This window comes from Diceros bicornis, chromosome 21 (assembly GCF_020826845.1).
Source record: "Diceros bicornis minor isolate mBicDic1 chromosome 21, mDicBic1.mat.cur, whole genome shotgun sequence".
Lineage (NCBI taxonomy): Eukaryota > Metazoa > Chordata > Mammalia > Perissodactyla > Rhinocerotidae > Diceros > Diceros bicornis.
In genome coordinates this window covers 18352193-18378639 of record NC_080760.1, presented here as the reverse complement: position 1 = coordinate 18378639, position 26447 = coordinate 18352193, and the positions used below count along the sequence as shown (strand labels likewise).

Genomic DNA, 26447 nt, shown 5'->3' with positions numbered 1-26447 from the left:
TGGGAAGTATTCTTTCCAAAAAACAGTGCAACTCAAATCTAATCAAGCCTCCATAACAACTACTAGATTATAGAAAATATGGGGGATAGAGGAAAATTTTAAACAATATTATAAGGATAAAGTGAGCCAAAATCCAGAGTCCAGGAAATTTTACAGGTCAAATGATCCAATTTCTTCAACATATAAATGACACAGGGGATAAAAAAGAGATAGGGAACTGTTATAGAGTAAAAGAGACTTAAGAACCACATCTATCAAACGTAATGTGTGAACCTCAGTGCGATCCTGATTCAAACAAATGAACTCTAAAAAAATATTTGAGACAATAGGGAAGAATTAAATATAGACTATTATATGATATTAAAGAATTATTTTTAATTTTGTTGGCTATGATAAAGATATTGAAGGTATGTTGAAAAATATTTACCTGTTAGCAATGCTTACTGAAGTATTATGGGTGAAATGATACGATATCTGAGACTTCCTTCAAAATACTCCAGAAAAACAATAACAGCATCAACAAAAAGTGGTGAGGGGAATAGATGTAACAAGGACAACAGGATACTGATAATTACTAAAGATGTGTGAGAGACACATAGAGTTTATTATACTAGTCTCTCTACTTTAGTATATTTGAAATTTTTCATGAGAGAAACTTAGAATTTTTTTTTAAGGGGAATCATCAGATTTTTTTTTCCCCAAGTAAAATTGATTGAATAATAGAAGTCTTTGTTAGAAATAACATAATAAGCATATCAATCAGGAAAACCTTTAAAAATTATTTGAAGCTTCCTTCAGAATTAGTTTAAGAATCATTTTAGGGCCGGCCCCGTGGCTTAGCGGTTAGGTGCGCGCGCTCTGCTGCTGGCGGCCTGGGGTTCGGATCCTGGGCGCGTACCGATGCACCGCTTCTCCGGCCATGCTGAGGACGTGTCCCACATACAGCAACTAGAAGGATGTGCAGCTATGACATACAACTATCTACTGGGGCTTTGGGGGGAAAATAAATAAATAAATAAAATCTTAAAAAAAAAAAAAAAAGAATCATTTTAGAAGGTCGAGCTCACAGAACACAAATAACTGTGATGAAGCCATGCACGTATCTTAGAAAAGGCCAGGTTTGTATGGAATCAAAAAAAAAAAAAAAAGGAAAAAGGGAAAAGAGAGCTAAAAAATGTGCCATCATGGGAGAAAATATTTGCAACTCATATACTTGATAAGGAGTTAATATCCAAAATATATAAAGAACACATACAACTCAATAGCAAAAAAAAAACCAATCTGATCAAAAAATGGGCAGAAGATCTGAATAGACATTTTTCCAAAGAAAACATAAAGATGGCCAAGAAGTACATGAAAAGATGCTCAACATCACTAATCATCAGGGAAACACAAATCAAACCATATTGAGATATCACCTCACACCCATTAGAATGGCTATTATAAAAAAGACAAGAAATAACAAGTGTTGGTGAGGATGAAGAGAAAAGGGAACCCTCATACACTGTTGGTGGAAATGTAAATTGGTGCAGTCACTATGGAAGACAGTATGGAGGTTCCTCAAAAAATTAAAATAGAACTACCATATGATCCAGCAATTCCACTTCTGGTATTTACCCAAAGAAAATGAAAACACTAACTCAAAAAGATATACGCACCCCCATGTTCACTGTAGCATTATTAACAATAGCCAAGCTATGGAAACGACCTAAGTATCCATAGATAGATGAATGGATAAAGAAGATGTAGCGCATATATAAATGCAATATTATTTAGCTATTAAAGAATGAAATCTTGTTATTTGTGACAACATGGGTATACCTTGAGGACATTATGCTAAATGAAATAAGTCAGACAGAGAAAGACAAATATCATATGATCTCACTTATATGTGGAAACAAAACAAAACAAAACCAAGTTCAGAGATCAGAGAACAGAGGCGTGGTTGCCAGAGGCAGAGGGTGGAGGATGGGTAAAACGGGTGAAGGGGGTCAAAAGGCACAAACTTTCAGTTATAAAATAAATAAGTCATGGGAATGTAATGTACAGCATGGTGACTATAGTTAATAATACTGTGTTGCATATTTGAAAGTTGCTACGAGTAGATCTTAAAAGTTCTTATTACAAGAAAAAAATTTTCCCTGTAACTATGTATGGTGATGGATGTTAACTAGACTTACTGTGGTGATCATTTCACAATACATACAAATATAGAACCATTATGTTGCATACCCAAAATTAATATAATTTATATGTCAACTATACCTCAATAAAAAAAGTGCCATCACCAACTAATACTATCAAAATGATATACTTTGGTATAACTCACAATACATACTTGAATAATTGCATGATAGATTGAGGTTCTTTACCCTACCACTGGATGATAGCACTGACATTAGCGATTTGGTTATTTCATTGGTCTAGGTTAACTATATTAATATGATGGCATTTATGAAGGTCTATTTTATACTTGATGGCAAAATAGTGAAGATTTTCAACACAGTACATAAATTTTAAAGAGATCAAGGTATTGCTTGGGAAAAAATGTAAGGTTTTGTGTCTGGATGGAGCCAAATCTACAGTAGGAAAAACTGTGGGAAAGTTGATTCTTCAAGACCATTTTTTATTTTGAATATACTAAAATACACTACAACAATCACTAACAGTACCCTATATCAAATGTTAGCTCTGAATTTTCTTTTCTTTTATTTTTTTTGTGAGGAAGATCAGCCCTGAGCTAACATCCCTGCCAATTCTCCTCTTTTTGCTGAGGAAGACCGGCCCTGAGCTAACATCTATTGCCAATCCTCCTCCTCTTTTTTTTTTTTCTCTTTTTCTCCCCAAATCCCCAGTAGACAGTTGTATGTCATAGTTGCACATCCTTCTAGTTGCTGTATGTGGGACGCTGCCTGAGCATGGCCGGACAAGCGGTGCGTTGGTGCACGCCCGGGATCCGAACCCGGGCCGCCAGTAGCAGAGTGTGCGCACTTAACCGCTAAGCCACGGGGCCGGTCCTGAATTTTCTTAATGTGTTCAGTATAAAAAGAAAAAAAATTCTATAATTAGAGTACTAATCTTTTTAGATAAATTTTTAATGAAATAGGAAGCAACTCTGAAAGTTTGCTATTTTACCCAGATGTGCTATGATTCAGCTCAAGAGAAAAAGATATTGGTCAATGTTTGGAATTGACTTTTCCTGATGGAGAAAAAAAGATGTCATAATAAAGGGTAAAAATATGGGTAAGATTAATGAAATGATTGTTTATTTTTAAAGAATGGCTCAAAGTTGGCTTATGTAGCAAATATTTTTCTAAGGCTAAATATTTTTCAATCGACAAATGTAAGATAAAACTATGAAGGCACTTTACGTATATTTCAAGATCACTGCAGTAAAATGAAGTTTGAAAGCTGTGTTAAGAAAGCTGGTTGTGGTGAAAAGGGGTCCTTTGAGAATCTTGGTTCAGTTTACATAGAGACTCACAAAAGTAAAGAACAACTACATCAGTCATCTCTCTTCACTGAAAATGCCCTTTGATGAGTATTATTTCCTTGAAATAGTTAAAAGAAGCTGCCTCCTGTATTGCACATTGAATAAGCAACCATTCTAGTCCAATCTATGATACAAGAGAACTGTTAACAAGAAAACACTTATCAAAATTCCTTCTAATAGTAGTCAGAAACCAACGTATTATTTAGCTGCTTTGGCAGCATTCTGAGTATCTCTACTTAGTGATTCACCACTGTGTGGCTGATAAAGCAGTGAAAAAACGGTTGTCATCTGCAGTTATTTATTTACATAAGTCTAGGCTTTGAAAACATTGTGACACCAAGATAGAGAAAACTGTCTGAAGCATACCTTGGTTTAGATCAATTTCATAAAATGCAAGAGGATCTCTCCCACTAAATAGTAGTATTGGTAATGAGATAGATAGAATATACTTTTTTATAATAGTAAAAATAATAAAAATCCATTATAGAGTAGAATATAGAATTTGGATGGACAACAAGAGGTGATTTCAAAAAAAGGTTTGTGCTTGGAGGAGGTGGCTGCTTTGGCCCATATACACAGAAAGGCAAAATTTAAGAAACACTGATCATATGTGAAAGTGTTTTCACAACGAAAATCTTCAATAGGATGCCCTGAAGTACTTCAAATTCAATATGACATAGATTTTTTTCATCAATCTACAAGTATATATCCATCCTTCTAGTTAAGAATGTAGGTTCTGGAATCAGAATGCCTGAGAAAGAATCCTGGCTTTGCTATTTAGCAGTAATATGCCCTTGGGAAAGTTATTTTACCTCTCTGAGCCTTAGTTTCCTCATCTGTAAAATGTGAATGATGACAGTTTTTGTAGCGCTATGAGTATTAAGTGAGATAATCATATGAAGCTCTCAGCACAATGACTGGCACTAAATAAGAAAACAATACATGAAGAGAAGAAAAAGTAAAAAATTACCTCTTGGGTCTTTGTCCAAGTTTGTTTTTTGTCCTTGGTAGACTACCATTTATCAAGGTTTGTTGGCTGGTCATATGGATATAGGCCAAACCTTCATTTAGGCCTTGTCATTGTCTTCTCACAATCTTTTCTTAAAAATTGATATCTTGCCTCCAATTTCTTCTATCTCTAAGGTATGAATCTTATCACTCAACTCTACTTATAAGCCCTCCTACCAATAACTTCCTCCAAAGAATCAAGTGTAAACTAAATTACTAACTTCTTTTCTAATTCCTCACTTCTCTCCATGCTTCAATTCCTTCCACAAACACTTACTGAACAACTACTATGTTCAGTCTCCAGACGACCGGGAAACATTGATGAATAAGGGATAAGGCCCCTGTTCTCATGGAACTTACAGGCTAGTGAGGATGTCAAACAACAAAGCCCAATGTAATGCAAACGCAGAATACAAGAAGGGGACAGGCCATTGGAGGGAAACGGCTCTGCCATGGTCCCTGGTGACTAAAATTTCTCTCCAACTCCACAGTGACCTAAAAGTTGTCAAATGCACAGCTTTCTTTTTTTCCAGTCCACAATGTATTCTGTCTGTTTGTAGCCATGATACTGCTGAGTTCCCCAAGCTTCCTAAAGTTTTCACTATGCCTGGATTTGCTGACACTGTACTCTCCTGGGCTTTCCTAGCCACTCCTTTGCTGATTCCTATATTAGTTTCCTAGGGCTTCCATACTGAATTATCACAAACTTCGTGGCTTAAAACAACAGAAATTTATTCTCTTACAGTTCAGGGGGCTAGAAATCCAAAATCAAGGTGTCAGCAGGGCCATGATCCTCTGAAGGCTCTAGGGAATCCTTCCTTGCCTCTTCTCAGCTTCTGGTGGCTCCTGGCAATCCTTGGCTTTCCTTGGCATGTAGCTATATCATTTCAATCTCCGCCTCTGTCTTCACACGGCCTTTTCCCCTGTGTGTCTTTGTCTCTGTCCAAATTTCCCTCTTCTTATAAGGACACCAGTCATTGGATTACGGCCCACCCTAATCTTGTACGACCACATCATAACTTAATTACAGCTGCAAAGACCCTATTTCCAAATAAAGTCACATTCTAAGGTTCCAGGTGGAAATGAATTATGGGGGGACAACTATTCAACCTACCACAATTCCTAATCTACTATTTGTTTACTGAAAGTAGTGAGATTTCTATTCTCAGTTCTCAGTTCTATTCTATTCTCAGTTCTAGTCTCAGTTCTCTTATCTTCAAACTCTTCACTCTCTCTGAGAGTGACTTCTCTCTATTCTACTTTCATGGTTTCAATTTTTACTTCTATGAGGATGACTCCCAAAACCATTTTTTAAATAACTTGACCCTTTTCTGAACTGTCAGCCTACATTTCCAAACTTGTGCATTTCATCATGATTATTCCTCTAAAACATTAAATTGTAAGTGTTCAATGCAAAACTTAGTATCTCTTCCACAATCCTGACTGCCTCATGCTTTCTCTGACATTTCCAGTCCTCATTAAGGGTGTTCCAAGCCTACTTTTCACGCTCATCAACTATTACATAGTGATGTGCCATATAACAATGTTTCAGTCAATGACAGACCTTATATACGACGATGATTCCGTAAGATTAGTACCATATAGCCCAGGTGTTCAGTAGGCTATACCATCTAGGTTTGTGCAAGTACATGCTATTGATGTTCACACAACAACAAAATCGCCTAACAACACATTTCTCAGAATGTATCCTCATCGTTAAATGACGCATGACTATATTAACTTGCTTCTCTGCACTTCCATTAACACTTATTGTATAACACTGGGTGACAGTTGCCTACGTACTTGTTTCACGAAGCTTGGATTGTAAGCTCTTTGAGATAGCGCTTGCAAGAACACCTTGCAAATAGTATTAATCATCATTATTACCTTTTGGTCCTTCCCCTCAAGTCTGTAGAACAGAACAGAGACTAAGCAAAGAGGATAAAGATTCAAAAAGTGCTAACACCCAAATGTCCAACAACTGATGAATGGTAAGTAAGTAAAATGTTGTATATCCATACAATGGAATATTGTTTGGCAACAAAAAGGAATGAAATACTGATCCATGATATAATATGGGTGAACTATGAAAACATTATGCTAAATGACAGCAGCCAGTCACAAAAGACCACAAATTACATGATTCCACTCATATGAAATGTCTAGAATAGGTAAATATATAGAGACAGAAAGTAAATTAGTGGTTGCTTAGGGCTGGGGGAGGGGGAGACTGGGGGGTGATAACTAAAGGGTACTAGGTTTCTTTCTGAGATGATGAAAATGTTCTGAAATTAATTGTGGTAATGACTGCACAACTCTGTGAATATACTAAAAACCACTGGATTGTACCCTTTAAATGGGTGAATTGTATGGTATGTGAATTGCATCTTATTAAAGCTGCTAAAAAAAAGTGCTAATAGCATAAGAGAACCAAGATTCTTAACTCTGATGTAGCATTTGAAGATGTTGCTACAAAACATTTAAGGTTCTCAAGTTTGATTTTTTTTTCTAACTAGGAGTTGAATAAAAAAATTGGAAGACATGCATGCTTGAAAATATATGACAAAATGAATTTTTCAGACCAATGCCTTTATGAAAAAGATGGACAAAGAATTTGTAGTTTGTAATCAAAACTCAATTTTTCTCCAACATTCAAAATCTAGGGCAGAATAAGAGGCAAATTGGCAACTGGAGATGATAAGCCCTTCGAGGAAAGTAATAATTGATAACATTTATATAACACTAAATATGTGCTAGACACTGTTGAAGTCTTTTGAACATCTAGCAATCGTGTTTTCTTCCCAACAATTCAAAGAGGTATGAAATATTATTATGCCTAATTTACAGATGAGGATGCTGCAGTACAGAGAAGTTAAGTATCTTGCTTGAGGTCACCAAGCAGACCTTGGATCTGGACACAGAGACTTTAGTTCCAGAATCTTTGCTCTTAACAACTGGGCTATATTGCCTCTCCGTACTTCACTTTTCCCCTTCTGTTTGTTACTCTCTTCAACAACATAGCTTTCAAGAAATAATTTATACTTTATGAATAATGGTTTTTACTGTGACTCTCATAGGGGGAAAACACTTCTATTTGGGGGAGAATAACTCATAAAAAGATGATCATAGACCATTAATTCATACTTACTATCCTTTCTGTTTTTTTTACACCCCAAACATTTTTAATACTGCGCAGTAAACATCAAACACACTGAATGCTAAGCATAGTTCTTTGTTTCCAGAAAGAAATGCTTCCCCCACTTTTAATACAAGAGTATTTAATAGGAAAAGAGAAATAGGCTAATAAAACTTCTACCACCAAATAAAGTGACAGGACAAAAAAGACTTCAGTATTCTTCCAGTTTGCAAATGTTTTCCATTTACTTTAAAAGCATGTCTTATTGACCGATTCCTTCCCCACCTCTTACTTTTCTGAAGGGCAAAGAATGCTAGCATTTCAAACTATTTATTTATATTTCAGAAATCTCATTTGCTTTTTAAGTTTTCTCTACAAATTCTGCTTCAGCATACCATTCACTGATGCACTAGAAAGTGAGTTCTCTTCCTGTGTCAGACTAAATGAGAAATTTCACAAGCAGGCAAGGAGCAGAAGTGGGTCACAGGGCTGGCTAGCACAGCAGAGACTGTGGACACTGGATCCTTGGGAGTTACCGGCTGTGATGCCAGCAGGGACTGCTAGCTGTCTCCTAATAGCTCTCCTTCCTTTCTTTCTCAGCAAATGAGTCCCAATTTCCCATTTAACTGAGAGTAGCCATGTGACACAATTCTAGACTCAGGGATGTGGGCAGCAGTGTGCAGGGTGTGGATTCCAAGAAATATCCTTAAAGGGAGGAGGTATGCTCTTTTTTGGTCTCCTCCTCTTCCCATGGTTGCAATGTGGACAAGATGCTTGAAGCTTGGCCAGTCATCTTGGATCATGAAGGAAAAGCAAGTGCTGGGGACAGCATAACAGTAGGAAGCAAGAAGATGCCTGGGCCCTCATGACTTTGTAGAGACACTTACAGTCCTAGACCACTTAGCTTCAGACTGTTCTCATGTATGATAGGAAAAGAAACTTCTGTTTTGTTTAAGCTGCTGTTATTTTGTATTTTCTGTCTCTCATATCTGAACCTAACCCTAATTGACACAGAGCTCAGGAGCTCTGGCAGCGTTTCTTGTGTTGTTGGGATTCTTCATCAAAGATCCATACATAGTTTACAGGAATCTATAAACTTCTTGAGGACCCGCCCTGTGGCTTAGTGGTTAAGTGCGCGTGCTCTGCTACTGGCGGCCCGGGTTCAGATCCCGGACGCACACCGACACACCACTTCTCCGGCCATGCTGAGGCCGCGTCCCACATACAGCAACTAGAAGGATGTGCAACTATGACATACAACTATCTACTGGGGCTTTGGGGGAAAAAAAAAAGGAGGAGGATTGGCAATAGATGTTAGCTCAGAGCCAGTCTTCCTCAGCAAAAAGAGGAGGATTAGCAGGGATGTTAGCTCAGAGCTGATCTTCCTCACAATAAACAAATAAACAAACAAACAAACAAATAAATAAATAAACTTCTTGAAATTGTAAGTTAAATCTTGTGTGCGTTCATGCACTTTTCAGGGAGAAGAGGCCCATGGCAACTCATTTAACTTTTCAGATCCTCAGCTGTCTGTGATAGGGGAGAACAACACTCACCTCTGCAGAGTTCATTTCAGGAATAGATATAATCTGTATACAGGCAGCAGCATAGTGAATAGTGCCTAACATAGGAGGCACTCCTCCTTATTTTCGAAATTCTGTAAATAGTCTTATCATACTCCCCATTGAGCTTAAATCTAGCAGTTATCTGTGACTTCTCTTACTCCTTCTCATTAAATTACCATATTAGTGGTCAGGAGCATAAATTCTTCTCTACAAAGTCTCCTGCATTCATTTCTTTTTCTCCACACCACTGCTACCTCTCCCCACCCCCTACCTCCAGCTTATAGCCTTTGTCATCTCCTCTCTGAGACCCCTAACAGGTCCTAAAGTCCTGGCCTGCCAGTGGTTCTCCAGTGCCTATCAAAAAAATACAAACTCCAAACTCTAAAAGTAGTCAAGGTAGCACAGCACAGAAGAAAAAATTAGGTTTGAATCCGGTTTTACCTCCCTACTTGCTTTGTGATCTTGGGAAAATTATATAACGTCTCAGAATTTGAGTTACCTTAGCTCCAAAGTAGAGATAATAGTACCTACTTCACAGGGTTATAATGAGGATAGAAAAGACATGACATATAAAAGGACAAGTTTGGTGCCTGGTACATACTAAGGTGCTCAATAAATGTGTTTCCTTTTTCTTTCCCTCCATGCAACGGACATAGACTAAAAAGCCATGTCTGCGGCTTATCCTCCTTCCCTTCATCCCTTACTTGTATAACCTGTGCTAGTCAAACCAGATTATTTGCCACTTCCCAGACATAAGTTCTGTCTTCTCTTATTCAATTCCGAAATTTTGCTCAGACTGATTTTTTCTTCGTATATCTTTTCCCCACATCTTATCTGTTGAAATCCTACTCAGCCTTCAAGAATCCCCTCAATTGCCGTCTCCTCCATGAAGCCTTTTCCTGATGTGTCCAATCAGATGTAAACTTTCCTTGTTTAAAAAGGCATATTCTCTGTGTGTCTTCTATGGCACTTCAGAGTCTGCCCTGCCTTAGTTTGTGTACTTGTTATCCCTCCTAAAGACTATAGGTGCCTTAAGAGTAGAATTAGAACCCTATCTACCTTTGTACCTCCCATGGCCCTAGCCCAGGTCTTTTAAGCTCAAAATTCTCAGGCAGAGCTCTTTTCAATATAGTCCTAGATCCCTTTTTCATACTTTTACAACACTACGAAGACAGAATGATTAAAAGTGTCTTCAGGGAATACTCTATTTTAGGTTTCCCTTCATTGTCCAAAAAAGGAAGCAAGGGCTTCTGGACACAAAACACTTAGTAGTCGATCCAGTACTATTACCCATCATTCAAAACCATTTATTATTGTGTCCATTGGGTACATAGGACTTCTTCCTTTCCTTTATTTCCTAAGAGTCTGGCTCTGCCTCTCACTTCCCCAAAGCCCCCAAGACTTCTTTTTCTTTTCTGCATTTCAACAACAATGAATCTCATATCTGGCTTTGAGCACTCCTCCTAAAGATGATGGATAGGAGCAAAGTCTTCTGGGACACATTAGTACAGCTGCCAGTGGGCAGGAGGTGCTTATAAAATAAAAAGGCTCAGGATTCTGGGAACGTATTTGCAGCTATAAGTGAACCGCCCAACACAGCTGAAAAGAAACATCTAAGAACACTTCTTTTTATTTTGTTTAAACTGTGCATGGAAGAGGCATATCATATTAATTTGCAAGTCACTCTCAGAAGGATTCTCTTTCTGTAGTGTCACCATGTGCTAACATCATAATCTTTGCCTATCAAGTCCATGTGCTTTGGAATTACAGTAAGCTTGTAAAGTCAAGTTTAAAGCAGCAAAAGTCTAGTTTTTAATTTATTGAGTAATATCGAGTACTACTGTCTGACTTGGAACATTTTTCCAAGTAATTATGAAAAAGAATAAAATCTGCACAACTATAAGGTTTAACGAAGCTTTAGTTCAGTCTCTGAATAAGATAAAATTGATTGGAAAACTAAACAAAATTAAATCACCACTAAGCTAGAGACATTAAGCATCACATTGTAAACTCAATTTCAAAAATAGAAAATTATTTTATATGTAAAGTTTTCATGACTGGGAGAGTATTTATAGAATCTGTGAAGCTGCTAATGTGCTACAGTGTCATTGCATTAAGAAGGAAGCACTGACCAAGAAATGTATAGATTTTAAGCATCTTAGGAATAAGAAAATATCACATATGTGTCAGTAAGACATAGGAGCTTGCCTCATCTATATTTTGGGGGGACGCTAGGGGAGGACAATGAAAAGATTTAAAAAGTGATGTGAGGCCTTTCTCCAGATGCAGAAAGTCTTTGACGTGCAGAGAGGAACAGCTTTGCAAGATATTTGCAAAGGGAAAAGCTGGAAAAACCATAGCAAAAAGGAGTAAATTTTTTTAGTGTACCAGTCTTTCTAGAGACTCTCTGCCAGTGGTGATTCTTCTCCAAAACCATAGACCATATACAAAAGGCTTCCCTCTTGGAAGAGCAGAATATGCTGTGCAGACCTTTAGCGTTGGTCAGACCAGAAAGAAGCAGCTGACAGTGCGAGGCCAGTACTGACCACGTTTGGCCAAGCTAGCCAGGGTGGAAAGCAAGAGCATTAAGAGAGATATGATATAGAATGGATCCCTTTGGGGGTATCTGCAAAGCTCACAATGACCCCTAACTCATAGCCATATTGGTGAATGTGATTCCATCCCGTGGCCATAGGTGAATGAGCCAAGACCACCTGACACCAAGCTAGGTCAATCAGGAATGTGGAACAGGAGGCTGGACTTGTAAATATGACTCTGGGAACTCTAGGAGTTGCAGAGTGACTACCAGGTGGCCTGAGAAGTGGCGGGTGGTGGTGGGGGGAGGCTAACGGTTGAAAACGAAGAGTAAAATGAATAGTGATAGTTAGTAAATACTCCCCTGGATTCCTGTCTTCCATTCCTGGCCCCATCCTTCTAGAGGCCCAGCTGCATTTAGCCCTTGGCCTCTAGGACTCCCCACTGGATCTTGATACTAGATCTCTCTATTTTTTACTAAGCCAGCTTCAGTGGGGTTTCTGCTACTTGCAACCTAGAGGACATACTGACATACTACCTCAGAGGCCACTGATCTTGTAGCTGTGAGAATGTGGTCTCTCTTACAGCAGCCGTTCTCAGTCATTGAAAGCATTCTATTAATCACATGCAGAACCAGCATTCTTCACAATTATTAATTATGACATTAACAAGCTATAAACACAAAAAATGTCTTTCTCAGCAAACAGGGCTTTCTTGGTCTAACACAGGTTAGGATCCAGGTTCTTTGATCAATTGATAGGATGACGATGATGATAATGATAGCAGCTACCATTTATTGAGTGTCATAATAATAATTTACTGAGCCTTTAACTATGTAAGGCACTATGCCAGGTGCTTTATGTACATTATCTCTACTCCTCAAAACTCTTCAAGATAGTGAGAGCAGAATTTTGTTTGGAAAGAATTTTGTTTGATGCATTGCATGAGGGAGATGTCATTTGGGAAAGGTCAGCATGCTGGGAAGGCAGGTAGCCACAAGAGGGTACTTAGTGTGATGGATTCACCATGATTCAAGATCTTTGCCGTTGGTCTTACAGTCTCAAAAAATTTCCATGGTGTCCTAGCACCAACTAGCCTTAGGAATGCTGAGTCATGCAACAAAGTTCACTAGAGACTGATAAGTAGACCAGATGCCAAGTTATAATTTACCATGAGATGTAAAACGGCCAAGCAGCCTGGATGCTGGTGATGGCCTGAGCAGTGTACGATACTCTCTTCGTAGACACACTGCATTGGGAGCCAAACTATTAGGAGGTTGTTTGGGTGATGAGATGATTTGAGTGTTAGATACAGAGATCTGACAGCTGCTACATTCATCTCCAGAAAGGAGATTTAGCTACCAGGTGAACCAGACATTTGGGCACCATTTTTTTGAACGCTGCCAGGAGGGCTTCTACCAACAAACGCTTCCGTGACCCTCCTAGGCTTCTAGAGCTGAGCAGTTCTCCTTCTGGAGGAAATATTCTTTCTTTAGATATTTTAATACACAATCCGTCTTGTGTGTCAATGAGTCCTTTTATTTACTTAAGGTTATTTTGCATTTTTTGGTGTGATTCATTATTTCACGATTTAACAGTTTCAAGTAAAATTTATTTTCCTTCTTTCCACATTTCTCAACCGAGTAGCTCACTATCACACAAATGTATCATCAACAATATTATTATCCCAACGTTTTACAAATAGAGTAAAGAACATAGGCTTTGGAGTCGGAAAGTCCTGTGATGGAATTCTGGCTCTCCCACTTTGAAGTTTTATGATTCAAGATCAGTTAATTTCTTTTGGTCTCAGATTCCCCCTGATAAAATGGGGATAATGCCTACTTCACAGAATAAAATGAGATTTAATGAGGTTATGTATGCAAAGCACCTAGCACAGGGCTAGGTTTAAAACACAATGATGATCATCACACATTAGAGCAAAAATAACACAGATCTCAACCATTTAGATTCTCTTTGGTTTCCAAGTGTGCAATTTTTGTTCATTATTCTTCCTATGTGGTTTCACTTTGATTTTTATAATCATATTAGTGTTACTTTAAAAACTAATTTCCCTGACTTTTGAACTGGATAAACAAAAGTGAATTAGGCATGAGTGCATTGATTTCTTTGGCTTACTGTTCTTCTCCACCAGAAATAAACAAATGGCATGGCTTGCTTTTGTCATTTTTCTTCCTGTTATCCTTGTGAAGATATCTTTTTAAGGACTCCAATCATGATTTTTTCATATTAAGAATTCTGCACCAAATTCTGAAGCTTAAAAATGCCTTTTTAACTGAAAGAGTAGCATGAAATCATACAGTTTTAGTAACAAATTTGTTTTTTTCCCTCAATTAATTCAATTTACTCTTCAGCTGTCAGAATTCCCCAAGTTACATGATTCCTCCTAAATAAATATATGCATCTATCTTAATATATACTCAGCTATTCTATCTTATGAGTTTGCATATGCAATTCTGCCCTCTCTTTTCAAATAGATTATAAACTTTATAAGAGTAGGGACAGATCTTCTATTTCTTTATATCATTATTCTCTACACACTGTAGTACCCTATACTGACACTGAGAAGTATCCTACACTGATATTGATATTGAGAAGATATTCAATAATTTGTTGATGAGAAATGCTATGAAGTGGAAATAAAAATTACAGACATATATGTTTATCTTCTCATTTGTTAATTCACATTTTCTGAAGGTGTAGATCTGAATTCATGTCTTTAATTTTTCTAATGTAAAGTTTTGTGAACCTGTGTTAACATTTCCCTGAATTACTTACACATTTTCTTTCTTTTTTCTCTGACTTCAACAACAGGAATTTTATGTACACCCTAGATATTTCTTGCATTAGAGAAATTCTTGACTTTAGGTCTTATATCCTTCCTGTTAGTCCATATAGTATGTTATTAATGCCAACTCAGCCTCCATTTAACTTCTTTAACTTTGCTTCCCATCTGTTTAAATTACTTCAGTCATCCCAATCTATTTAGTGTCTGTCTTGAATTGTAATGCTCAAGCTTTATACTCTTAAGATCCCTGTGGAAAGATGATATTTAGTTTGGCCTATTGTCATATACCAAACAAAGATATCTAAAAATTTAGTGTAACACATATGTGAAAATAAATATGAAAATAATAATAATGCAGTATTGAGAGAACAAGAACAAGCACCATGACAGATCTGTGTGAGAATTAAAACATCCATTACCAATTTTACTACAAAAGATGGATTAAAATTTTACAATCTGGGAACATGGGTATTTTCAAAATGGAATCCTCAGTAGGGAGTGTACACAATAGGAAGAGGAGAGAGGAAAACGTGGGATGTGCCAGAAATAGTGCCAGAAATTTCTTATGTTTGAGCTCATTTAAATCACACAACATTCTTCAGGGTTGATGGCATTATTCTACTTTACAGATCCTAATTTTATTGACATCTAAATATACTACTAACAGTTAAAATTTAATGTGATAAAATTATAAACTGACCACAAAATAAGCTCCTTTTGCTTTCTGTGAACAATAACTTCAGGGTCTTTATTCAGAACCTATGGTTAGTTTGATTTAATATTACAGACATGTTTTCCACATTTTTCATTACAATTGCAAAATAAACTCCATAAAATATGGGGAGACAGTTTATAAATCCCATTATTAATCATGGAAAGATATATAAACAGGCAAATTTGAGGGTTCTGTATAAGTGAACTCTATAAGGTCAGTTTTTTATGAACTAAATGGTCCTGAAGGAAAAAGTCATCCAAAGTCAATTCTGTTTTTAGGACTAAAACCAAGGAGATCAATTTATCTTTGTATTTAAGATCTAGCCTCTGTCTAATGGGCAGTGGGCTTGGCAGAATATTCAATGATCTCACTAAGAGCTTGTGTAACGTAATGACATTAGATTGTGTATTTATGTTAGATAATACCACTGAAGCATAACACAATGCATCCTGACCTAATTCCGTTTGTAAAACCAAAACTCATTCAATAGCCTCATAAAATAATGACAAACAATGTAACACTTTTGAATAATACAAAATAGGAACATGGACATTCATGCATTCATTCATCTGTTCAATATATTGAGCATCTCCACCTCAGTAGCTACTGTAAGGGACATAATGACAAATTACATACGATCATTTCCTTTGGAAATCTACGATCTAAGAGGGAGACAAGATATGGACACATAGTTAAAATGTGAGGAGTGAGGTGAGAAATAGTATAAAAATGGTGCTATGAAATGTTTGTTATAGGACTTCAGAAGAAGGCGATATCATGTTTGGAGATGGTGTGCAGGAAAGGCTTCATGAAATAGATGCTATTTGACCTGTTTGGAAGTGTGGATAGGATTTCAGCAGAAAAGAGAGAGATTCAACTGAAGAGGGAGTGGTATGGAAGCAGGATGTCACAGGCTGGTTTGGGGAATGCCAAATAGGCCAGTTTGACTAATGCATAGATCACGTGTAAGGGAGTGAAAAGCAAAGCTGGGTCAGATGGTAGGGAGGTTATGCAGGGCCCTCAAGGTCAGCCTAGTGGGGTGATAGAACCACTGAAGGTTTTTCTCAGGGAAGGGATACAATCTACCTCTTCCCTTAAGAACTTAGTAGGATAGGTTGGAAGGAAGAGATTGAAGACTGGAATTCCATTTAGGAGGCTCTGTTAGCGCTCCAGGCATTAGCTTGTGAAGGAGGAGTGGAGAGAAGGAAGTTAACATTTATTAAGAGCACACCGTGTGTAAGGCATTTAACTGATTTAGCTATAATATTTCATTTAATTCTCGCAACAACTCTGAAAGGTAAATAACATTAACTCCAGTGTTCAGTTGAGGAAATTAAGGCTCAAAGAGATCTATTTGCCTCAAGTCACTGAGTTAGTAAAATAAAAATGGGGAGGGGAACAGGAGTCAGCAGCTGAGACTTCAATGTCCATGTTATCTGCACTATACCATGTTGATAAAGGGCCTTCTTTTCATAAGCTCCCTGCTATTCAGGATTGGCAGTTCAATATTTTAGCTGTGCCTCTGGTACAGACCTAGAGATAATCACATATAGCAGGAGAATGATTCTGACAACAGAGAGGTTCTCCTTGAAAGCTGAAATTAGGGAGACTCTTCTACCCCAAAACAACCACAAAAATTTCCCTGCTAGACTGAGAGCTTCTTATGAGTGAAGAGTGTCTTACTTGTATCTGAATCCCCAGGAGCAAGCCCAGGGTCTAGCACTGCAAGTGCTCACAAAAAGAGTTGTATTGAATCAAACCTGTGATTCATGCAACATATTTTCCATTCTCAACAGAAGCTCCAAGGAAACAAAATAGTTTGCATGGTTCTAAGATTACAACTTAGAGAGTTATTTTCACAGATGAGGCTCACCTCAACCCCTGGGACAAATTCTGCTCCTAGTCAGGGGAATTCAAGGATTGAACCAGGAGCTCAGCAGCATGGCAACATACTGCCAGTCCTGCTCTGTTCCTTCATCCCAGTTGTCGATTCCAGGTGTTTCTTCTCACCACTGGGATCGAGCTCTCCCTTTCAACGTATAGTAGGTGCAACCCTATCTTGCTTCTTGGACTAGTATCCCAGGCTTTGAACTCCGCCCACATCTCAGTTCCTATTTCTCCAACAAGATTTGAAATATAGCAGGACCTCTCTGATACCAACTCTTTGCTGTTGAAACCTGCTGGGTTTCCTTCATGAAGTGCTTTGCTTATGTGCCAAGTCCACTGTCTAGGCCACCGGGACTGTCCAGATCTCCTGGACTACTCCAGCTGGTCTGTAGAGTCATCAGACCCCAGCTCTCTCTGGTCTAGCCTGTGCTTCTGCTTGATGAAAAGAGTTTTGACAATGGTCATCACAGGAGTCGTAGTAGTACTCATACTTACATAGTGCTTGCTATGTGCCAGGCATTGTTCTGTGTGTCTTACAAATATTAATTCCTATAATCAACACATTATTAATAGCCTCATTTTATTGATAAAAAAAGCAAAATAAAAAACCTGAGGCTGAGGGATTAAGTCACTTGTCTAAGGTGACAAAGTTTGCAAATGGCAGAGCCAGAATTTGAACCCAGGCATTCTGGCTACAGTTCATTCTCTTAACCACTATATTCTCCTGCCCCTCCAACACCAGTGAGAAGATGAAGAACACATCACTGGTGAATGTACTTACCACCGTAAATGCCCTATTTAATACAACTAACATAATACTACTACTAGTTTAGTTATCAGACTTGTGCTAATAAATGTATTAACATGTAACTATAAATCTGAACCCAAAATCAGAAAGAAGCCCTTACATGATGCTGAAACATTGATATATGAGTATTTTCATTTGATTGAAAATACTACAGGGGCTGGCCCAGTGGTGCAGTGGTTAAGGTTGCACATTCAGCTTCAGCAGCCCAGGGTTCACTGGTTTGGATCCTGGGAGTGGACCTACTCACTGCTCATCAAGCCATGCTGAGGTGGTGTCCCACATAGAGCAACTAGAAGGATGTACGACTATGACACACAACTATCTACTGGGGCTTTGGGGAGAAAAAAGGAAAAATGGAGGAAGATTGGCAACAGATGTTAGCTCAGGGTCACTCTTCCTCAAAAAAGAAAAAAAGAAAAGACTACGGATGTTGTGCATTTAGGCAAGTCTAATAAGACAGTAGGAGTCAAAGATAATCCTACTTAGCAAAAATAACCCAAGAATACTGGTAGAGAAGATAATCATGAATATGACCTTGATAGGATGAGAAACAAATTTGAGGATTTAAGAATCAAAGCGGATTTGCTAAGAGAGTAGATCTTAAAAGTTCTCATCACAGGGAAAAAAAAAGAATCAAAGAAGATCAAAAAATCAAAGAATCAAAAAAGAATCAACGAGTTGACATTTTGGCACACTGGACAGTTCTGTACACACTAGTTCACTTGACAAAATGATGACACATTTCATTGTTATCAATTCAGAAGGTGAACATCTGATTAAATAATTATAATAAGAAATTTAAAAGAGAATTAAATAAGAATATAATAATACCTATGTTAATGTGTATCTTGGACTCATATACTTGTTAAGTATAGAGCAGTCATTAAAAAAAATTGGTGAATATCTCTGTGTATCAGGGGCTAGAGATAAGTGATCAAGACATACAAGAAGATTATTTTCTAATGGTTGAGAGAGAAAGACCATAAGAAAGTAAGTAAATAAATGCACAGGAAAATTCTGAATAGTGATAAGAGCTATGAAGCAAGTAAAACAAGGTAATGTAATACAGAATAAATTAGTGGTAGTGAGCTGGCCAGGATATGACATGTGAGCTGGTACCTGACTCAAAAAGATGGGGAGCAGAGCAAGAGAAATGATCCTGAAGTGGTATGCTCAAGGAGAAAAAGGAAGCTGGTGTGGCTGGAGCATAGTGAGAAATGGGGAGACTGGCATGAGATCAAGTCCCAGAGGTGGGCAGGGCACAGGTTATAGGTCCTTGTAGGCCACAGCAAGATATTTGAATTTTGGTCTAAGAGGAAGTCACTATCAGGTTTTAAGTTAGGGGAGTCACGTGACCTGATCTCCATTTTTAAAAGATCACTTTAGCTGCTGTTTGGAAGATGCATTACAGGGAGTCAGGAATGGAATTACAGAGACCAATTAGGAAGCTACTGTAGTACAGAACAGATGATGGCTTGGACTCAAGTTGTACCAGAAGAAACAGAGAGAAGCAGATGGAATAGGGAGATATTTTGGAGGTAGAACTGACAGGATTTGTGGATGAATTAGATGTGGGGAGATAGAGAAAGACAGCAATCAGGAATGACTCCTAGGCTTTGAGTGGATGGTTGTGTGATCTAATAATAAATGGAAGACTAAGGGAAAAACAAATTTTAAGAGAAATTCATATCCATAGAATATTAATACATAGAATGATAATATAGTAATATCCCCAATGACATTTACGTTAAACTCAGGGGACTGACAAGAAACAAACTTTCACAAAGTCATATGGAATATGATCACTGGTTAGATGGTTTTCCTGTCAGCCTACCTCAAGCCCCAAGACCATTTTCAGCTCTGGAAACAAAATGAAAACTGAGTCATACATTCTGGCCTTATGTGGACATATTTTATTTCACAGAGCACTTCTAGAAATGCTGTGTGAACACACGGTAGGTACTCAAAAAACGTGTGGTGAACTGAATGACACCTGTTTGTCCCATTACAGTCAGAGACCATGTAACCTACCTACAACAAGACTAAGAGTAGAATTGAGAACTCTCAAAATTGGCATGTTCCATGAATCTGAATTACATTATTCACATATTTTAAAATTTCTATCGTGTCTGTGTGTGAGTATACATATGTGTTTATGCATATATACATATGTGTGTATTTCTCTCTAACACAATTGATGGGAAAAATAAGTATGCTCCAAATATTTTTCCTAGTATATAATCAGTGCTTTCCCACAATGTTTTTATTTTAAAATGAATAGCCATTACATACCTGTAGCATATCACCAAGGTCTGCTGTGCTAATATCTGGATCTTCTGTGGTGTTGAAGGGCACAGGAGTTATTCTTACAAGGGTGAGCACTCTAGGTTCTGGATATCTCCATAACATCATCCCTGGGCTATCTTCAGTTTCATTGTAAAACAAGACTTCATAGACACCAGGCATTTTCAAAGGTTCTGTTAAATGAAAGTATAATTAATTGTATGCTTTTGAAGGAGAACATGTTCTTTATTACAATAAGAAAAAATTATGAGGATAAAAGAAAAGAATATAAAGAAGCTGATCATTTTTATATGGTTTGAGACAAGAACAAATCAAGAATTTTTCCTTAAGAGACTGAACGGTAATGTATTTTTTTTTTTTTTGAGGTAACATTGGTTTATAACATCATATAGATAGTTCTTTGGTGGATTCTTGAGGGTTTTCCACCTATAAAATCACGTCATCTGCAAATAGTGACAGTTTTATTTCTTCTTTTCCAATCTGGATGCCTTTTATTCTTTTTCTTGCCTAACCCATCTGGCCAAAACTTCCAGTACTATGTTGAATAAGTGTGTTTAGAGTGGGCATCCTTGTTTTCTTCTTGTTCTTAGAGGGATAGCTTTCAGTTTTTCACCATTGAGTATGATGTTAGCTGTAGGTTTGTCATAAATGGCCTTTACTATGTTGAGGTACTTTATTTCTATAACCATTACATTCAGAGTTTTGATCATAAATGGCTGCTGAATCTTGCCAAATGCTTTCTCTGCATCTATTGAGATAATCATACGATTTTTATTCTCCATTTTGTTAATGTGGCATATCATATTGATTAATTTGCAGATGTTGAACCATCCTTGCATCACTGGGATAAATCCCACTTGATCATGGTATATGATCCTTTTAATGAATTGTTGTATTCAGTTTGCTAATATTTTGTTGAGGATTTTTGCATGTATTTTATCAGTAACATTGGACTGTAATTTTCTTTTTGTGTGTTGTCCTTGTCTGGTTTTGGTAATAGATAATGTTGGCCTCATAAAATGAGTTAGAAAGCACCCTCTACTCTTTAAATTTTTGGAAGAGTTTGAGAAGAATAGGTATTAGATCTTCTTTGAATGTTTGGTAGAATTTGTCAGACAAGCTGTCTGGTCCTGGGCTTTTGTTTTTTGGGAGGTTTTTGATTACTGTTTCAATCTCCTTACTAATGATCAGTCTATTAAGAGTCTCTATTTCTTTTTGATTTAGTTTTGGAAAGTTGTATGATTTTTAGAATTTATCCATTTTTTTCTAGGTTATCCAATTTGTTGGTGTATACCTTTTCATAGTAGTCTCTTATAATCCTTTCTATTTCTATGGTATCTGTTGTAATTTCTCCTCTTTTGTTTTTGATTTTATTTATTTGAGTCTCTTTTTTTCTTAGTGAATCTAGCTAAAGGTTTGTCAATTTTATCATTTCAAAGAACCAGCTCTTAGTTTCATTGATCTTTTCTTTTTTTTTGTGAGGAGGACCAGCCCTGAGCTAACATCCAATGCCAATCCTCCTGTTTTTTGCTGAGGAAGACTGGTCCTGGGCTAACATCTGTGCCCATCTTCCTCCACTTTATATGGGATGCCACCACAGCATGGCTTAACAAGTGGTGCGTCGGTGCGCACCCGGGATCCGAACCAGCGAATCTCGGGTCGCCGCAGCGGAGCGCACACAATTAACCGCTTGCACCACCGGGCCGGCCCCCATTGATCTTTTCTATTGTCTTTTTAGTCTCTATTTAATTTATTTCTGCTCTGGTTTTTATTATTTCCTTCCTTCTATTGACTTTGGGCTTCATTTGTGCTTTTTCTAAATTTTACATGTAATGTTAGATTGTTTATTTGAGATTTTTCTTATTTCTTAAGGTAGGCCTGTATTGCTATATACTTCCCTTATAGTACCACTTCAGCTGCATCCCACAGATTTTGGTATGTTGTATTTTCATTTGTCACCAGGTCTTTTTGTGATTTCTCCTTTGATTTATTCGTTGACCCAACAGTTGTTTGGTAGCATGTCATTTAGTCTCCAAATATTTGTGACTTTTCCAGGTTTCTTCTTATAGCTGAATTCTAGTTTTACACCGTGGTGGTCAGAAAAGATGCTTACTACAATTTCAATCTTAAATTTATTGAGACTTGTTTCATGGCTTAACGTGATCTATCCTGGAGAACGTTCCATGTGTGCTTGAAAAGAATATGTATTCTGCAGTTTTTGAATGGAATGTTCTGTATATATCTATTAAATCTATCTAGTCTAATGTCTTGTTTAAGGGCATTGTTTCTCTGTGGATTTTCTGTCTGGATGATCTATCCATTGATGTAAGTGGGGTATTAACGTTCCCTACTATTATTGTATTACTGTCAATTTCTCCCTTTATGTCTGTTAATATTTGCTTTATGCATTTGGGTGCCCCTATGTTAGCTGCATAAATATTTATAATGCCAAGTCCTTTTTTTGGATTGACCACTTTATCATTATGTAATGCTCTTCTTTGTCTTTTGTTACAGTCTTTGTTTTAAAGTCTATATGCCTGATATGAGTATTGCTCCCCCAGCTTTCTTTTGTTTCCATTTTCATGGAATATATTTTTCTGTCCCTTCACTTTCAGTCTCTGTGTGCCTTTAGATTTGAAATGAGTCTCTCATAGGCAGCATATAGATGGTCTTGTTTTTTAATCCCTTCAGTAACCCTATTTCTTTTGTTTGAAGCATTTAGTCTATTTACATTTAAAGTAATTATTTATAGATATGTGCTTATCGGCATTTTGTCAGTTGTTTTCTGGGTTTTTTTTGTAGTTCTTCTCTGTTCCTTTCTTTTTTTCTTGATCTTTTCCCTTGGGGTTTGGTGGTTTTCTTTGGTGTTATATTTGTGTTCCTTTCTCTTTATTTTTTGTGTATTGTAAGTTTTTGGTTTGTGGTTACCATGAGGTACATATATATTGACCTATAAATATAGAAGTCTATTTTAAAGTGATAGTCGCTTAACTTCAAATGCATTCTAAAAGCACTACATTTTTACTCCTTGCTCCCACATTTTGTTTTTGATTCATATTTTACATCTTTTTATTTTGTGTATCTCTTAACTTCTTATTGTAGTTATAGTTGATTTTACTACTTTTGTCTTTTAACCTTCATACTAGCTTTTTTTTTTTTTTGTGAGGAAGATCAGCCCTGAGCTAACATCTGCCAATCTTCCTCTTCTTTTACTGAGGAAGACTGGCCCAGTACCAACATCTGTGCCCATCTTTCTCCACTCCACATGGGACGCTGCCACAGCATGGCTTGACAAGCGGTGCATCGGTGCGTGCCCAAGATCCGAACTGGCAAATCCCAGGCTGCTGCAGCGGAGCGCATGCACCCAACCGCTTGCGCCACCAGGCTGGCCCCATACTAGCTTTTTAAGGGCTGATCTATTGCCTTTACTAAATATTTGCCTTACCAGGGACATTTTTTTCTTTCATATGTTTTCTTATTTCTAGCTATGGCCTTTTCTTTTCCACTTAAGAAAGACCCTTTAACATTTCTTTTAAGGCTGGTTTAGTGGTGATGAACTCCTTTAGTTTTTGCTTGTATGGGAAACTCTTTATCTCTCCTTAAATTCTGAATGATAACCTTGACAGGTAGAGTATTCTTGGTTGTAAGTTTTTTCCTTTCAGCACTTTAAATATATCATGCCACTGCCTTCTGGCCTGCAAAGTTTCTGCTGAAAAATCAGCTGATAGTCTTATGGTGGTTCCTTTGTATGTGACTTGTTGTTTTTCTCTTGCTGCCTTTAAGATTCTCTATCTTTAACTTTCGCCGTTTTAATTATAATATATCTTGGTGTGGATCTCTTCAAGTTTATCTTGTTTGGGACTCTCTGTGCTTCCTGGACCTGGATGTCTGTTTCCTTCCCCAGGTTAGGGACGTTTTCAGCCATTATTTCTTCAAATAAGTTTTCTGCCCCTTTCTCTCTCTCTTCTTCTTCTGGGACACTTATAATGCTAACATTAGTACGCTTGATGTTGTCCCAGAGGTCCCTTAAAATGTCCTCATTTTTTAAAATTCTTTTTTCTTTTTGCTCTTCTGACTGCGTGATTTCCACTATTTTGTCTTCCAGATTGCTGATCCGTTCTTCATCATCTAATCAGCTGTTAATTCCTTTTAGTATATTTTTTATTTCAGTTATTGTATTCTTCAACTCTGATTGGTTCTTTCTTATATTTTCTAATTCTTTGTTGAAATTCTGTGTTCCTCCATTCTTCTCCCAAGTTTAGTGAGTATTTTTATGACCATTACTTTGAACTCTTTGTCAGGTAAATTACTTATCTCCATTTCATTAGGGCTTTTTCTGGGCCTTTATCTTGTTCTTTTGTTTGGAACATATTCTTCTGTCATTTCATTTTGTTTGACTTTCTATCCTTATTTCTATGAATTAGGCAAAACAGATAACTCTCTCACTCTTGAAGGAGTGGCCTTGCGTAGGAGGATCCCCTGTGTAGAGTGCATGTTATGGGTGGCTTTGGCAGAACAGCTGTAGCTGGAGTGGGGTCCCAGCCAGGGAGTCCCAGACTGCTTGATGCCTGGGGATGCCCCAGCAGTGCAACTGGAGTGGGGCACTGGCTGGGGATTCCCAGGCCCCTCGGTGGCTGGGGGTGCCCTGGCGGGAGGGTGGAGCTGGAGTAGGGCACCGGCTGGGGAATATGCCTGGGGGTGTGCTGGGGCAGCCTTAGCAGGCTGGCAGCATCTGAACCATGCTCCCATCCTTGCTGTCAAGGTGGTGGGGGGATGCAAAGAATGGCGCTCACCAGCACTTCACTCCAGAGAGAGTTCTAGCAGCTACCTGCTCATTCAACTAATGCTCTAGGGTTAGTAAATTGATTTCCTTTCTGTAGAGTCTAGGTGCCCTTTATTTATTTATTTTTTTTAAAAGATTTTTTTATTTGTTTATTTATTTTCCCCCCAAAGCCCCAGTAGATAGCTGTATGTCATAGCTGCACATCCTTCTAGTTGCTGTATGTGGGACGCGGCCTCAGCATGGCTGGAGAAGCAGTGTGTTGGTGCGCGCCCAGGATTCGAACCCGGGCTGCCAGCAGCGGAGCGCGCACACTTAACCGCTAAGCCACGGGGCCGGCCCTCTAGGTGCCCTTTAAATCACAGGTTTTTCACTGTGCCTCAGGGCAGGCAAGCTTGGGCACAGCCCCTCAATGTTATCCCTCCCTGCAGCAGGTCATCAGCATTGGGGATGGGGGTCCCCTCAATACCGTGTTTCCATCTCTCCTCCATTTCTCCATTTCTACGTGGCTCTCTATGTGCAGAACCAGTTTAATCAACCCTCAGTTCTTCTTCAGGAGGATGTGCTCTATATGTAGGTGTAGACTTGCTGTGTTCACGAAAGGAGGTGAGTTTGGGGTCTTCCTATGTGGGCATCTTGCACCCTCCAATAATGAACTATTTTTGTACTGCAGGTATTAATGTATTTTTCAAGTGATCTTGATGTGCTATCATTTAGCGACTGTGCAGTTAAAACAAACAAACACACGTACACACACTCATACTGAAGCTGTTGCTACTTACCAGCATCTTGTATATACTGAAATAGACCTGTCCGCAGGTCATCTGAGCTTTGTTCACTTTTAAACATTAGATTCTTTGCCATAGGAGATGGCATTTGTGGCACTGCTTCAGAAACTTGCTCTTCAAAGTTTCCCTCCTCATTGAGGTATCCAATGAGTAATTCATGTAGAAGAACTAAACAATTCAAATGTTCTTGACCCCAGAAAACCTTTAAAATCATATGAAAAATTTTAGTGGCTTTAAAATATAAACATTTCATGAGGATAATTAGGTACACTCATTTGAATTAATGCAAGACTGTAATTATGTTCAGTTTAATTACTGACAATAACTAAATTATAATTTCTAAGAAGTAATTAGCCTATGGGATAAAATTCTATTACTTGAGTAAATACACAAAAACAAAAAAATCAATTACATCATAGACTGTGTGAATAACAATCCATTTTGTGTGTGTGTGAGGAAGATTAGCCTGAGCTAACATCTGATGCCAATCCTCCTCTTTTTTTGTTGAAGAAGATTGGCCCTGCGCTCACATCCATGCTCATCTTCCTCTATGTTATATGGGACGCTGCTGCAGCATGGCTTGACAAGCGGTGTGTCAGTCTGTGCCTGGGATCTGAACCTGC

At 37.8% G+C, this 26447-nt stretch overlaps 1 protein-coding gene across 7 annotated transcripts in view; it reads right to left on the bottom strand.

Annotated features, from left to right (window-relative positions):
* Positions 1-26447, bottom strand: part of VPS13B (vacuolar protein sorting 13 homolog B) — a 739916-nt gene that overhangs the window by 122794 nt on the left and 590675 nt on the right. For all 7 annotated transcript variants that reach the window (XM_058564706.1, XM_058564703.1, XM_058564701.1 and 4 more), the window contains 2 exons: positions 25819-26026; positions 20245-20429 (listed from right to left, as the gene is read on the bottom strand). In XM_058564706.1, the coding sequence (XP_058420689.1) occupies positions 20245-20429; positions 25819-26026 (393 nt within the window). The remainder of the gene's footprint in view (positions 1-20244; positions 20430-25818; positions 26027-26447) is intronic.